We start from the raw sequence: 15,083 nt of genomic DNA on the forward strand, positions 1-15,083 counted from the left end.
CATTTATTGCTGGTGCCCATCCACTTTGCCTTCTGCTGCAGGGGTGCAGCATGAAATCAGAGCCTGAAAACAAACCTTCCCCCAGAGCCTCCCTACCCCACAGGTCAGCGGCTGAGTGAGGGCTGATCCGCTCCGGGGTGTTCTTCGTGATGAGCTGATCTGTATTCAGGTGTACTTCTGGTTAGTAGCATGAAGGTTTCCGTTCCACTCGGAAGTGCAGAGGTGGTGTTTGCTTGAAGGACCTGGCAGGTAGAAGTCTGGCAAAGCTTTCCTGGCTGAGGTGAAATAAAGGCTTTTGTCGTTTTCAGGTTACTGAAAATACACCTATTGAAAGTCTGCCTTCATTTGGCTTTAAGGCTGGCAATTGTTGCAGTGTGCTCATCTATTGAATGCAAACGTGCTGGAGCCGGTGGGAAACAGGGAAATTGTATGACATCAAGTCAGCCACAAAGACCAAGTTATTTAAAAAAAATAAGCTCAGTTATTAGGCTCCTATAGGTTCCAGTTTCTGAAGTTGTTTCCCACAGCTTGCAGGAATTCCAGAAATCATGTAGGCTGTGTAAAAACAGCAAGTTCTGTTATGAAAATACTGTTAAATGGGCTGGTAGAGGAGAGAATGCCAACAAAGCACAACTACAGACTCAACAGATAGTCAGCTTCTAAACCTTTACTTACAAGTAGCATGCAGGTTGAAGAATATATTCTCCTTTTGGAAGGACGTAAACTAAATACAAGAAATGAGAAAGAAAATTCAGAATAGCAAGGTAAAGATGAGTTTGTAGTACAAAGATGTTTAGCTAGCTGGAGAAGTAGCTGTTGCTTCTGAAATTGGAAATGAAGATTTATAGCCTATACCTTCAGGGAGTTTTGTTTATGATGTGGAACTTTAACCTTCACAAACCTTTGCCAGGTATGCCACTACATACACTCTTCTTCATTTACTGGGAAATAGGACAGGTTTGTTTACGTGTTATTTTTAAAACAAAATGTGTAACCCGTTGGTTTTATACCTACCTTGCTCATAATACACACTTAAAACACATCTTTCTTCCATAAGTGTTCTCTATTTTAAGGTATCAAGAGAGGCTTGGAAGTCTTGAGATCCATATTCTGTTCTCAGTTCTTCCATGCTCTTTCAGTGTCACCTCCAGTAAAACAGGTAACAACTTGGTGCCCCAGTTTCCTTTTCTCTACAGCAGCTGTAAAAATGTGCTTCCCAAGGGTATTGTAAGAAGACATTAATTAAATCTGCATAAAATGATTCAAAGTATTTGGATCAAGGGCACATATGTAGGATACTTGAAAATAGATGACAGAATTAAGTGTGTCAATACACAATTGGTTGCTACTCCTGTTTATGGGTTTGGTGGTGGTTTTTTTCATGTTTTCTTTAGCCAGTTGCAAATGTGGACCAAGAGACCCTGGCAGAGCTGGTGAAGCCGAGTATTGACTATGTGCGTCATAAAAAATTCAGATCTGGGAATTACCCATCGTCACTGAGCAATGAGACTGACAGACTGGTTCACTGGTGCCATGGTGCCCCCGGAGTCATCCACATGCTCATGCAAGCTTATAAGGTGAATCATTCTGTGTTCATATAGACTTCTGTTTTTCCAGAGAGACCTGTATGTGGGCCTGTTAGTTTGTGAGGCTTGCATTTTAAGTCTATCTAGATCTAGACTTTCAAACCAGAACCCTAGGCTAGGCATCTAAAAATCCCAAAATGATTACATAGGTATGTTTGTAAAGAGGAAATAAGTGGATAAAATTGCTTCTCAGGGTGCTAGTAGTTACTAGACTTCAGGCTTTCTTGGGAATGGGCCATGTATTTAAACGATTTGGTATTAAAGTCCTGGATGTGAGAACATTGACCTAAATTCTTTGAATCTTGATCCCAAGAGTTCTAAGAATTATGTTGGTTTTCAAAAGCGTGGGTTCATGTGTCTTGCCAAAGAATGTCTTCCATAAATTGCTCTATGATTAAGATAGCTATTGAGAACTTAACGTCAGAGCAAAGGTCCTCAGCCCCATCTAGGGCATAACTAGAACCACTGAGCCTACTGTTTGCTTTTCTCTATACTTAACGAGGTTTGCTGTCTCTCTTGTGTTGTGCAATTCTGATTTGCATGGCATTTAAAAGTATGCTATTTAATTAAATATATGCAAATTGATTCTTGCTTTTGACAGCCCTCCTTGGCAGATTCCCTGGTTGGCCTCTGGGTGGGCTGATGAAAAGCAGGCTTGGTTTATAGAATAATTACTCATGCTGCTACCTGAAATGCAAACTGTAAATCTCTTACAGCATCGCTGAATGTAGCAGCAGTCACAGTTGCTTTTTCTTTGGACTGTGGTAGGAGGTTGACTTAACACAGCAGACTTCCCCCCCGCCTCCCCCTTCTTTGTCAACGTGATGCTTTCCCCAGCACAAAATGTTTTGCAGGCAATAAGGGGGATAGGACCAAGTTCTGTTTAGCAGCCTCATTTCTGGCCTCTTTTTATATTTAAGATGATGGGGCATGTGCTGCTTTTCTTTTACTCTTATTATTCTGCCTTTTGAAGAAGCGGTAAGAAGAATAGCAGGATGTTTTGCTGGCTACGCTTTCATATCCAGCACAGGGACTGGCGATTACAGACAGCAGTGTTTGTCCTGGAAATCAAATGCTGTTGCCAGTCCTTAATTCATAATGTTACAGCTAAGTAGCTGACAAAGCCTGTTCAGAAAGACGGACTTTATCAGGCTTGTGGGTTTAAGAGTCTTGCATGTTAATTGCTGCTATTACCTTATTAAATAGCCTGCCAGGGGATGCCATCCCTAAAGGACTGAAGTCTACAGTAGTGTATCAGTTACTCATTTTTTGTGTGTCTTGTTGATCTGTAGAGTGACTTAGGCAAAGGGGAGCAAAAGAGTAGCCTTGTAATGGTGGAAGTCTGGTGGTTTTCAGCTAAATTACTTGCTCTGGTTTTCCGCTCTCTTGATGGGCTCTCTGTGTCCAAAATGCACTTTAGTTGCAATAAACTTTGCAAAATTGGTCCTTTGCCCAAACTGGCTTAGTGCTTCTGAGTATTTCTAATACAAATACTCATCAAGGTGATGGAGTGTTCCTGCTTGTGCTTGTGACAGAAGAGAGTCCTTGTATCCCTGTGCTATACAAGGAGATATTCTTGTGTATTTTTGACATGGAACTGAAGGCAGATGGTGAGTAAGCAGGAAGAATGACTTCAGGGAGACTGGAACCTGGCCTTTTAAGACCAGGTTTGATGGCCAGTATTCTGTGTTACATTTCTTGGAGGCAAGAATTACATTTCTATATTTCAAATCAAATGATGTTGTGGTTTGGGAATGGAGGAGAGAGGAAAAAAAGGACCATGTACCATTCCAATAGATTACAGGTTGTAGAACCAAGGGCCTTTGAAATTGAGTTTTTCCTTTGGAGTCTTCATTTCAGAAACAAAAACTTAACTTCTTCCTTTTTCCATGTAGGGAAATTTAGAAGAGAAAGGCAAGTCTATGTCGAATGGATTATTAAAATAAAAAATAAATTTTATATGGAAAACCCCCAGACCAACAGCAGGACCAACTCTTAGGTCCAGCTTCCTTTATTTTTTTTCCCATTAGTACTTAAACTTACATGTGTTTATTCTGTTTTTATTCCACAGACTTTTAAAGAGGATAAATATTTGAAAGATGCTATGGATTGTAGTGATGTCATCTGGCAGAGAGGCTTATTGAGGAAAGGATACGGGATCTGCCATGGTACTGCTGGCAATGGCTACTCCTTCTTGTCTCTCTATAATCTAACTCAGGACAAAAAGTACCTCTACCGAGCTTGCAAGGTGAGCTCTACAGCATCCCAACAAAATTACTGTTCCCTTTCACGTCGTTATGCCTGTGCAAGAGTAAACTGTGTTCCAAGTAGGCTGTTGTGTGCTAGAGCTGGAGCTGGCTGGCTGGTGGGACAAGAGGATCCTGTCACTTGCTCCACGTTGACTGGACAATTTCAGCTGTGTATGTGGGGCATGCACTGCTTTAATATGCAGAGTGAAATGCACAAATGTTCTGTAAAGAGGAGAGGAAGTAAACATGTATTCAGAAGAAAGCAGAGTCTGAAAATCAGCTTGTCTGAACAATAACAGACTACTGTTATGTGGTACTAATTATTCCCTTGAGACATCCAGTGTCGTCCTCAACTCCCTCAAGCAATGCTGTTTGTAGTCTTTTGTAATTATTTGTTTTCAGACTAGTGTCTGTTTGGGCCTTTTAGAGCTCTGAATTGCAGTTCTCACTTTGAATTCAAAGTTGCTCACTTTGAATTTTTTCATTAATTCAAATGGCAGAGAAAGACACACTTGGAATTTTTCCACTTGATAGCAGAACCTGGATGATTCAGCTCTGGCTATAAGCTAGCGGTTACCAAAGGACAAGGCTTTCTCTGACTCTGTTTCATCATCTCGTAAGACTTTGGTTTGGTTTTGGTTTGGTTTGTTGGGACTTCTTTCAGCTTAATTGACTGATAGTAGGTTTCATACCGCATATGTAGCTATTTAGCTGAGGCCTTTTTAAAAGCAAGTGCAATGAGGAATTTGATGAGTTGCTTCTTAAGCGCTTTTAGATGCGCACTGGCCATGTGTAAAGCTATTGTATTCATCTCCACTGTCAGGCTGTCCTCAGTCAGCAGAGCTTTAAAAGTTGCTGCTTGTCTCATGTTTACCAAAGCATCGTGCCATGAGGACACCTGTAGGCATACCTGTGTTCCAGGGCGAGTGGGACTTTGTTACATGTGGACTCCCCCGCTGGGACGCGTGAGCCAGAGCACCAAGCTGGCATTGCAGCCAGTGCCGCTCTCCGGCTCCCTGTGTCTCCGTGCTAGTACATCTTCTGTGGCTCTGTGCAGCACTCGCACCTCCTGTTGGTGCTCCTCTTCTAGAGGCCCAAGAGAATCCTGATCTTCTTCCATACCAAGCTAGAGAAAAGCAAGCGTATATATTTCAAACCCAAACCAGGAGACGCAGGTACCTGAAATCCCTTTGAGAAGCAAGATGTGGCATGGTGGCTAAAGACTGTTTGCTGGGGGTGCCCAGCATAGTCAGGTCTGGCGGCATATTTGCAGCCATTCTGCATTTTAGTATCTCCAGCATTCAGTCAGGCCCTGCAGGCTCTCGCAGGGAAATCTTGAAACAGGCAGAGGAACTTGCTTGTCTGGCATTCTTGAAATCTTTTCTTTTTGAGCAGGAGCATGCGGGGAAGCAAGCATGCCATGGTGTTGGTACCTAAAGGCATGTAACTGAGAGGACTAGATGGCTCCTCTCTCAAGAGTGTTTGTTCCAGAAACAGGAGGTTTGGGGGAAGGAGTCTGCCCGGGAATCCCTGGTTACCTCTCAGGAGTCGTGAAACTTACAAGTGAACCAAAAGAGCTGGAAGGCCGTGGCTCACAGAGACTCTTGGTTTGTGCTTCTCACTTTCAGCTTTGCAGCTTTTCTCCAGCATTATCAGACAGGCCCCCGGGAGGCTGAGCCACTCCTGGCTGGCCTGCCTGGGGGAGGAGAGCGGCCTGTAGCATCCTGGGCTCTAGGCAGCAGAGAGCATCCGAGCCCTGTGGCGCTCAGCACTGTGATTAAACCGCTGCTGGTGGCAAGCATGCCCAGCCTACGTGACAAATAATGGCAGATGCCTTCCTGCTAGAAAATAGTTCTTTTTTTCTTTCTGTTTGTTTTTTTTTTTTTTTCCTTCCCCTTGGTTTAACAAAGATACTAGTGTGGTTTACTGGATCTCAGAGTTGTGCTGAAACTATGAACTTGTAAACGATGGTTGTGCTTCAGTAGCCTGGGGTGCATTTTTTTAGTTCCTGTTGCAGTTCCCAGGCTGGCAGTAATAATAAAGGCTAGTATGCAGTAAGATGTGGATGTGGCAAGAACTGATTGTAATTTAGAAACATGGCATAAACTTGTTCAGTCCTCACATATAAGACAAGATTACATGGGGAATTAAACCTTGGTTTAAAGATTCATACCTGTGGGGGGCCCAAAAATGTTTTGTCAGTTCTTGATAGTTGTATGGACTGCAGTGTTTATGTTTGTGGGGTTTTTGCTGGGTTTCCTCAAGACGTTTGCATGTGTGCACACACACCTACCAAGAGAAGAAAAACCCATTCTCCAGTAAACATTTAAACAGGACAGAGTGGGGAGAAGAAGGGAGGAGATGCCACTATTTATCTTGCTGTTGAACAGACTGATGGCTCTGGGGGCATGCTTGCACCCCATATAGCTCCAACTCTAGAGTTGGGGCACCCTCTAGTTAGTAGGGTTTTCTGTTTGTTAGCACTTGCCCAAATTGCAGGGGGAGCAGGGAGAGACCTCAGTTCTTCGCTTTGCAGGAATCTCCGCACCATATTTTGAATAAGCAGCAGTTTGCTTCCAAGCACAGAAATGCCAGGGGAAGTTGTGGCCCCGTTTGCTCTGGGGAGCCATAAAGGAGAAATAGGTGGTGGCTATTCAGTTGATCCAGATGCAGTTCATAAGTCACGTATGTCTAATGTAGCTAGTGCAGCAGTGTTGTTTAAACACAAGAAAGATACTGTTAACTCTTTTTAATGGTATTCCATCTTCTGCAACAAGATATTGATGGCGATAATTGTCTAACTGTATTTATAACAAATTTTCTTAAGGCTTGGGGAGAGCAAATAAATAAAACTAAGTAACAGCAGCTGAAGATTTAATACTCTAAATTAGTGCACAGAAGTGAAAGAAAACCAAAATGCAATTAACAACCCTAAGGCCTGAGCACGTGGATAAATTAAGTGCCAAGACAGATAAGAAGCTGATATTATAATATTAGAAAAAATTTGCCCTTGAAAATGAAAGTGTCTGCTCTCACAGCATTTTTCATTGACATGTAGCAGGGTTGATTTACAGAAAACAAAGTGAAGTACAACCCTTGTAATTACATCGTTATGAAACTGAAAATTGTGCTGTGGAAATACATATCCTACAACCTAATGGCAGCCTTGTCCTGGCTGAAGTGGGACAAATTGATCTCAGACAGTGATTTCTGTGTTGTCTCTGCTTACACTATTTTATGTTTAGTACCTATTAAAGATAAGCAGATACTCAAGCTTGCATTTAGCAGTCTTAAATAAACAGTTTCTAAAATTTTTTCCTCCAGTTTGCTGAATGGTGTTTGGAGTATGGTGCACATGGATGTCGTATTCCTGACCGACCTTATTCTCTCTTTGAAGGTAAAGTGGCAGTGGTGTTAATGCTGTTGTGTTATACAGGAAAGAAGGTTTTGGCACATGCTTAGGAGTTGGGAAATCTTTGGTGGGTTCCTCTACTATTAAAAATAGAGCCACCCCCTACCACCGCCTCTGCTTAAAAGAATGGGGGGAGAAAAAGACAAAAGACAGTAATTTGCTATCATGACTTCCGCTTTTGGTTGCGTTTCAGCAGTTGCCAATGTAAAGCCAGTGCCACTGTTACTCTGGAATAAAATTCTGCTGTGCTGGTGCCTCTTGGCTTAAAGCAAACAGAAGTCTGGGCAGCAGTTTTGTCACAGATGTTGTCGCAGAGGGACTGGGCAGAGGAGCAGCTGTGCATAGGGGGTCTCGAAGTAGTTCCTGGCTTGTCAGAGCTAGGCCGCCTTTGCTGCAATACCAAAGCAAGGAAAAGCTAAGTTTTAATATGAACCCAAATCACTCAAACAGAAAAGTAATACAAAGTTCTTAGAGAATTTTCTGTCAGTTCAGAGTTGCTCCTAAATACTGTCCTCGAGCTTTGTCTGTTTTTTAATTTGTAGTTTATTTTCCATTCCCTATCTCACCCTTATATTTTGGAAACACAGTAGCAAGGAATCAACAGACCCAAGTGAGGTTTGAGTAGGGCTGCTGCCTCGTGAACCGTGAGCCTAGTGTGCCACCTATCACAAATGTGTGAGATTACAGCAGACCAAATAAAGACTATTTTACAAATAAACCAATCCAAGGTGTAAACACAAGAGAGCAGTAGTTATATGCATCTCTTCTAAGTACGGAGTTGATGTCTTAATGTTTAAGTGAGAAAATGTAAATATTCTTATTCCTGAGAGCTCCCTTGCATGCACTTTTCGAGGGAAAAAGCAGCCGTGCAATCTGTTACATAATAGCTTGAAATTTGTTGGGAAGGTGGAGTACTGCCAACAACAGGATGATTTGTGCTTTAATGCTGACATACAGCGTCTGTTTTAGCTTTTTAATGTCAGTGAATTTTTTTAAGAAAGATCTGAAGTCTCAAATTTGAGACAAAATGTCTTAATTTTGGGGATTATTTTTTTGTAGCCAAAACTGTGCATGAAGTTGTCCAGTTCTGCGTGTATGTGCACACTTTCAGTGGAAGTTGCATGTGCATCTTATGGGACTGTCTGGTTTCGTTTGCATCGGATGCTGTATTTCAGGAAGGTTCCTTTGTATGTGCTTAGCTGCTGATGAAATAGAATTTTAACTTGATCATAAAATGGAGCTAGTATTTTATTTGTATGCTTTCCTGCTGTAGGGTGCCTCTCTTATCTGTCCCCCTAAGAGTTTTATTAGGTGATGCGGGTGTTAGTGTTTCATACCTCTATGAGTAGTGAACAAATTAATCTTCACATTACAAGTATAATAAAGTTTTGCCTTTGTTTTTAATCAGTAAAATGACAAGCAAGAGCTGCTCAGATTTGGAGGGACAGTCCAAACTGGGATTTACTTTTTCTTTAATTGAAGTAACATTGAGATTGTGCAGCTGAAAAGATGGTAGCAGAGAGACCTTGGGGTTTGCCTTTGATCTTTTCCAATGAAACTTGGGTTCCTGGGTAAAGTACTTGCCTTTCTGTAGGCCCTAAGTCCACCTGTTCAAAAAAAGATCTACTTGAGGAGGTTGTTTGAACAGGTGCCATTGCTTTTGTTGTCAGTTGTGCTATTTTAATGTCAAAGATGTGCAAAAATCTCTTTTCTCATTATGTTTTAGGCATGGCTGGAGCTATTCACTTCCTCTCAGATATTTCAGTGCCGGAGACTTCCCAGTTTCCAGCATTTGAACTTGGACCTCAAAGGAGGGAAAACAAAGTGGAACAGGACAGTTAAAAGATCATTTTGAAAGGGGACTGATGCCAAGAGATGAGACTGTTTAGTGCCTCTGATACTGAACCAACTCGACCCTGAACTTACGGATGGATAAACCCCTTTCCTCACCCCTCTTGCCCCAAAGGACCATGAAGTCATTAGAGCATGAACGGGAGAAGCCACATTTGAGTTCTGTTAAAAGTGACACCTTCAGATGCAGGACAAGAGAAGTCAAGTTTTGAACTTTCTTCTGTTGTATTTGTCTTCTTCAGGTCTTTGACATGCTCTGCATGTTTATTGGTGTTGTGTGTTGATTCGAGTCTTTTGTTGTTAGCAAAAAGCTGGTCTCCTTGTGACTCTCTGTCCTGTACCTTCGTGCATGACTCACAACAGCAGTGTTGCTTTCTGCAGCGTGGTTGCGTAGAGAGTTCCACCTTACGCCAGAGAGTTTGCTGCAGGACAGTGTCCAGCTTCACTGGTGAGCTGGCAGCTTTAAAAAGAGATGAAAAACAGTTTTACGTTCATATTTTTCTGCTTTTTTCTCCACAGTCCCCAGAAGCTAAGGTGACGGAGATCAGCCCTTTTCAATGAAGAGGTGTGAGGCCATCTCTGTTTTCAGAAACTTCGCAGGCCGGAAGGGACCTGACTTGTCTTTTGCTGCTCTTGGGGGAGGTTGTTTTGAAAGCCTGAAAGAGCGGCTCCCTCCCATACCTGCACCTGGTTAGCCAGTTAAGCACTTGGAGCAGGTTGGAGATGCTTGTCCCCACCTCTGCAAAGCATCATCCTGTGGCATGAGCTTAAACTACAGGTGGAACTACCTGTACCAACCTCCTGCTGCCAGGGACAGTGTAACTGTGCTTCTCCCCTGCACAAGGATTTGTAATAAACCTGTCCTGCAGCATCTAGTATACAAATGAGTAAGGGAGGGCGTCAGGGCAGTTTCTTCTGCTGGTATCTCGGGATGACTGTTGCTTCCAAACCGAGGTGGTGGTTTGTTCTGGGCCCTTCCCTCCCTCTTCCAGCCCCGCTGCATTTAGCCCGTATAGTATGACAGAAGTGACAAATACCAGCTGCTTGTGGAGGCTGCAGAAAATTAATAAGCAATATGAAACCATTGCTAGAGGCTGTAATTGAAGTTTATTTCATCTTAAAATGAAAAAAACCAAACCCAAACCAACAGAAAAAGCCCTTTGCCCTTAGTTTTAACTGTGCTGCTAGTGCTTTGCTTCCCCTTGTGGTGTGGTAGGCTTGTGAAATACTAGACCTGCCTCCAGGTGCTCCTGAGTTGGGGAGAAGTGGGACACACTCCGAGTACACTTACGGTGGCTTAGGCATTCCAAATAGTAAGTACACTTACTGCTTGAGAAAGGCAAGCGTAGCATACTCAACTCGCTCAAGCTCTGTTGTCATCTTTCCTGCAGGTCTCCCTGTGCTCTGTCATTCCAGGTGGTTATTTTAATTGGTCTCTTCTGTCGGGCAGAGTGTGACAGGTGACAGTTTGACCTTCAAGGTGCGCATCGCGATACGTGACCTGTGGGCCATGTGCTGAGCGCCAGCGCTTCGGTCAGGCTTGGAGATGCACCGTTGCTCCCGAGCAAGTCTCTGAACGGTAGCAGCTGCCTGCCTTGAGCTTTATAGCGTTGGCTGCCAAATCCATTGGGATATTAATAATCTGCAAATTCAGTTCTGCTGGACGACAGCGGCAGTGCCAGTGCAGGGACAGCGTAACGTCACAGCGTAGCTCCTCTGCTGGTTTGTCACTTAGGACTAAAACACGGGAGCAGTGGGAGAGGGTTTTTCACTCCTCTGGCAAAGGGGAGATGACGTGGGGGCACCAAACCTGGCTGCAGCTGTACAGCTGGAGATGAGGGGAAATGCTGAAAAGCCGGGGGGGGGGGGGAGGGCTGCTGCTTGGCAAGCAGCTGGGGTGCAGCACACCGGAGCAGCAGAACGGAGGGATGGGTGAGGAATGGGGAGAGCTGGTTGTGGGAGGCAGTGCAGGGCGTGTACCAGTAGAGGCCACCTCCAGGGCCATGTTCCTCCGTGGCCAGCGTGCTGAGGTCTAACTCTGGGTTTCTTTCTTCAGCCTGTGGATCGTGTTCCTGCCCGTGGACAGGGAGGAGACTTGCCTGGTTTGAAGTCTCACAGAAATTTCTAACAAAGAAGGGAGAGGGCAGCTCTGATCCTGTTCCATATTGCCCCCCACCCCTTTTTTCCTTCACCTGAGACTGCAGGGCGTGTGGGGTGGGTTAACGGGGAAGGGGCTTGCCAGGTTTGCAAACACAGAACAGAAGCCACTGGCCTTCCTGGCAAATCCCACACGTGTCGTACCGACTGCTGAACCAGGGGGTCAACAGGCAGGGCTTTTGCATTCAGTCATTGTACACAGATACGCCTTCTTGGTGGCTGAGCCTGGAACGGCACCTGTGGGATGTAATATTTGGCTGGCTGGAGCCCAGGAGGAATTAAATCTTGTTGGTTTAAAAAATATAGAGGTATATACACATTTACAACAGCTTAATACTGAGCAGATCTCCAAGATGCTTGAGTTGCACCAGTCAATAACGAGCAAGTCAGCTACCAGCTCTCTGTACCAAGCCAGCCTTCTGCTGCGGTGGGGCCTGGCACCGGCTTCCCTGCAAAATCCTCTTGGAATGGAGGAATGGAGCAAGACTGGAAACTGAATGTATTGAGTTGTGAGGCGTCTGACTGTGTCTGCCTTGTCTTTCTGACATGACTTTCCCTGTGGCTCCTCTTCCCTGTTCACTGCAGCGCTGTGATATCTAGGTGGCCCATTAAGAAAGGATAGTGTGTGAAGGTGAAAAATTGCATTTCACCAAGGCATTGTTTTCAGAAATCACATCAAACTAAGAATGTGGAAGATGTCTTAATAGTCCCTAGTTTGCTTTGTCTGTGTGTAATAGTCCATCTGTTGCAAAAAGCAGTAGTGTTAAAAATGGAGATGCTCTTTGGGCAGAAAAAGAGGAAAAAAATGCTGATTGTTTTGTTCTTTGGCTTTATTAGTAAAGATCAAGCTATGTGGTGGTAATTTGTGTGGTTCTTCTCTCCACCCCCACCCCCTGTAGTACTCCTTCCCTCCAGCACTGCGATGATGGTCCCACTCGTCTGACTGCTGAACTGCCTCTGATCTCACAGTCCTGCAGGATAAAACATGCCGGAGAGTGGGAAAATCGCTTTTTTTTTAACCACCTTCTTTTACAAGCATTGCAGGTCTCTCTACTGCTGCTTCTCCTGGGTGATTTTTACTGTACATCGCTTAGTGCAAAGCTGCTAAAGCCTGACTCATGACTAGCTGGTTTTTAAGAAGACATGCCTGTCTCCAGGTGACTGAAAGCTGGTTTCCAGCTCTGAGAATTCTTCATGTTTTTCTGTAGCTAGGCTTTAACAGAAGGAAACTGCAAGTATGCTGCAAGCAAGGGGCAGTATTTCTGTTTCATAAAACCCCACGTGCGACTCGCAGCCCTCTGCCATTGAGAGCAACTGCTGCTTTTTTGAATTAATAGCATTATTTCTGGCCTGTAGGTAGGGAACTGAAAATAATCTGTGCAATTCAGCTGTATAGATAAAATTGTTAGGGCTATTCTAGCACAGTCAAAATAGGGTAGGTTAGAGAGGTGGGAGGAAGCATGTGTGCCGCGTGTCAGGTAACAGCTAGGCAGCAGCCTGCTGCCTCAGCCCTGTCCCATCAGCATATTTTGATGCAGCAGTCCTTTTCCTGGTGAAAACTGTTAGTTTTCCTCCTGTTTTCAGGTCAATTCACAGGTGCAGGAACCCAGTCTCTGCCCAGCACAGCAACGGTGATTTGTATGCAGGGAGCAGTAGTGACATGTCTTTAGCCGTCACTTCTCCTTGATGCCTGCAAATGGGCTGCTGGAACTCCAGCTGCAGCTATTCGATAAGCTCAGCTTAAGCAGCAGGAAAGAAGTACAGAGCCAGAGACGTGGGCAGAGATACATACACCTACCCTGTGCCTTCTCTCACTACATAAAGCAAAAATAACATGCAAGTGCAGCTAGCGAGCTACCTTCCTGTGCAGGGCTGGGGTCGGAGGGCTGCTTAACTTTTCCTTGTTCCCTCTGTTTTCTCTGCTGTCCCCTTCACCTTGTAAGACGTGGCAGCTTGGGGCGGTGGCTGCCGGTTGTACCTCTCCCCTTCTTATTAGAAGCTTCCTTATCGTAGAAACCGCTATGCCGGAGCCTCCCCTGGATGGTGGCTGTGGAGTAGTTTCCCTGTCAAAGAGTACAAGCAACTGTAAAATCCTGGAATAAAATCCTAGCAGGCAGCTCAGCTCCCCAGCAACAGGGCATGAGAGAGGAGGGCTGCCATGGCCCCAGGGCCCACAAAGCTCCTGGCCCATTTCAGTCGCCTCCTGAATTAGTAGTGATGCTAGTGGAGGGGGATGGGGGAAAAGTAAGGTTCCACTATCAGACAAGGTGTTTTATCTTCTTGTATGCCAAAAAGTGGCTTCTTGGGTAGATGCCTTTAAAACTAACCCATCTGAGGGTTTGGGGGTGGTTGGTTCGTTTGAATTAGGGAAGAATGAGCAATACCTCCTTTGCTTCTTCGCATAGTCTGAAGGGCTTAGAAAATGTAATCCCAGCTGTTTGTTTTCACAGCAGCATAAGCTGTCACAGCACCCTAAAGAAAACAAAAAAACCAAAACACAACCACAACCACAAAACCTACCCACCAAACAAAAAATTATCTTTTCCCAAAGTGATGAAACATGGGCACAGCTGCCTGGCAGCCCCGAACAGAAATGGCAGGACCCTCCAGGACAAGCTGGGTCCTATTTACAGTCCAACTGATGAGTCAGCCTGCTGCTAATTGCTGAGAGGCACAGAAGGTGCTGCAGGATGCTGCAGGTGACGTTTGCCCCTCTCCTATGAGCCATGGGGCAACCCGGTCACACGGGTGAGGAGGAGACGGAGGGGAGAATCAAGAACAAAACATCGATGAACGAGACAGTACTACTGCACTGGCTTCAGCCTGGCAGCGCAGCCGTGCTGGGCTCGCTCGTCTACCCCTTGGCAGGGCTGGTTCTGCCCGACAGCGTGTGCCGGGGCTGTGGATCTGCTGCAAGGCTGAAGCAGCAGCAAAACCTTATGAACCCTCAGACCACAATGAACTGAATTCATCCGTTAATATGGAGCCTTCCCTCAGCAGTATGTAAGGCAGCAAGCACGCTGGAGAACAGCACTTTCATGGGGAGAAAATTTTGTGGGAAAATAAAGCACCTCCTGAGCATGCGAGATGCTCTGGCAAGAGCCAGCGCTTGCCTTCGGTGGGAGCCTGAGGAAGTTCGAGCAGTGTCACCAGTGGCTGAAGGGTGAGCCTTGGCCTGGCTGCTCGGAGGCCTTACAGCCCTGCTGAAGGGCAAAGCAAGCCATTCCCATCGCTGCTTTTCTTCTGAGGGGGAATCACCTTGAACGAGATGGGAGCATCCTCCTGCTGCAGGGCTGAAAGGAGACACATGGAGCGTACAAGGGAGGGGATGGGAACCAAAAGCTGAAGGAAAGCAATTCCCAAAGTATCCTGTCCCAAAGCAGGACATGGAGCAGCTGCAAGGCCAGCCCCACTGTCACTGAGTCGCTCTGTACCCCTGCTTACTCCTGACAGTAGCTAGTTTGAAGATGGTTCTGCAAGCATATTCTTCCTCTCCTCCCCACTCAACCCACTGCAACCCCCCAACAAACCCCGGCTGATAACTGATGTCTGCCCAACCCCCTGAGCTGCCCCTGGGCACGGAGCGTCACACAGGATGCCGAGCAGCAAGTTTTCAAGCTGTGCCACTTCACGCCTTTACTGATGGACACGGGATCGCTTCTGTGCCTCTGCTGGTGCTGGGTCACACCCACCCACCTGTCACCCACATCCCACCCTCCCAGCCAAAAGGCTCCCGCGAGCAGCACCTACCCCAGGCCTGCCAGCGCTTTCTACACCAACTGCCCTGCCAGCCCTCCATGGCCACCATGCAGGACGGGGCTGCAGGAG

The 15,083-nt window shown here is 45.4% G+C and overlaps 1 protein-coding gene across 3 annotated transcripts in view; it reads left to right on the plus strand.

The window, feature by feature from the left end:
• The window catches only part of LANCL2 (LanC like 2), a 29,918-nt gene extending 20,515 nt beyond the window's left edge, over positions 1 to 9,403 (plus strand). For all 3 annotated transcript variants that reach the window (XM_040589816.1, XM_040589818.1, XM_040589819.1), the window contains exons 6-9: positions 1,395 to 1,577; positions 3,658 to 3,834; positions 7,160 to 7,232; positions 8,974 to 9,403. In XM_040589816.1, the coding sequence (XP_040445750.1) occupies positions 1,395 to 1,577; positions 3,658 to 3,834; positions 7,160 to 7,232; positions 8,974 to 9,089 (549 nt within the window). In that variant the 3' untranslated portion in view covers positions 9,090 to 9,403. The remainder of the gene's footprint in view (positions 1 to 1,394; positions 1,578 to 3,657; positions 3,835 to 7,159; positions 7,233 to 8,973) is intronic.
• Positions 9,404 to 15,083: the final 5,680 nt, after the last annotated feature.

The sequence above is a fragment of the Falco naumanni genome, chromosome 4 (assembly GCF_017639655.2).
Source record: "Falco naumanni isolate bFalNau1 chromosome 4, bFalNau1.pat, whole genome shotgun sequence".
In the NCBI taxonomy this organism is placed as follows: Eukaryota; Metazoa; Chordata; class Aves; order Falconiformes; family Falconidae; genus Falco; species Falco naumanni.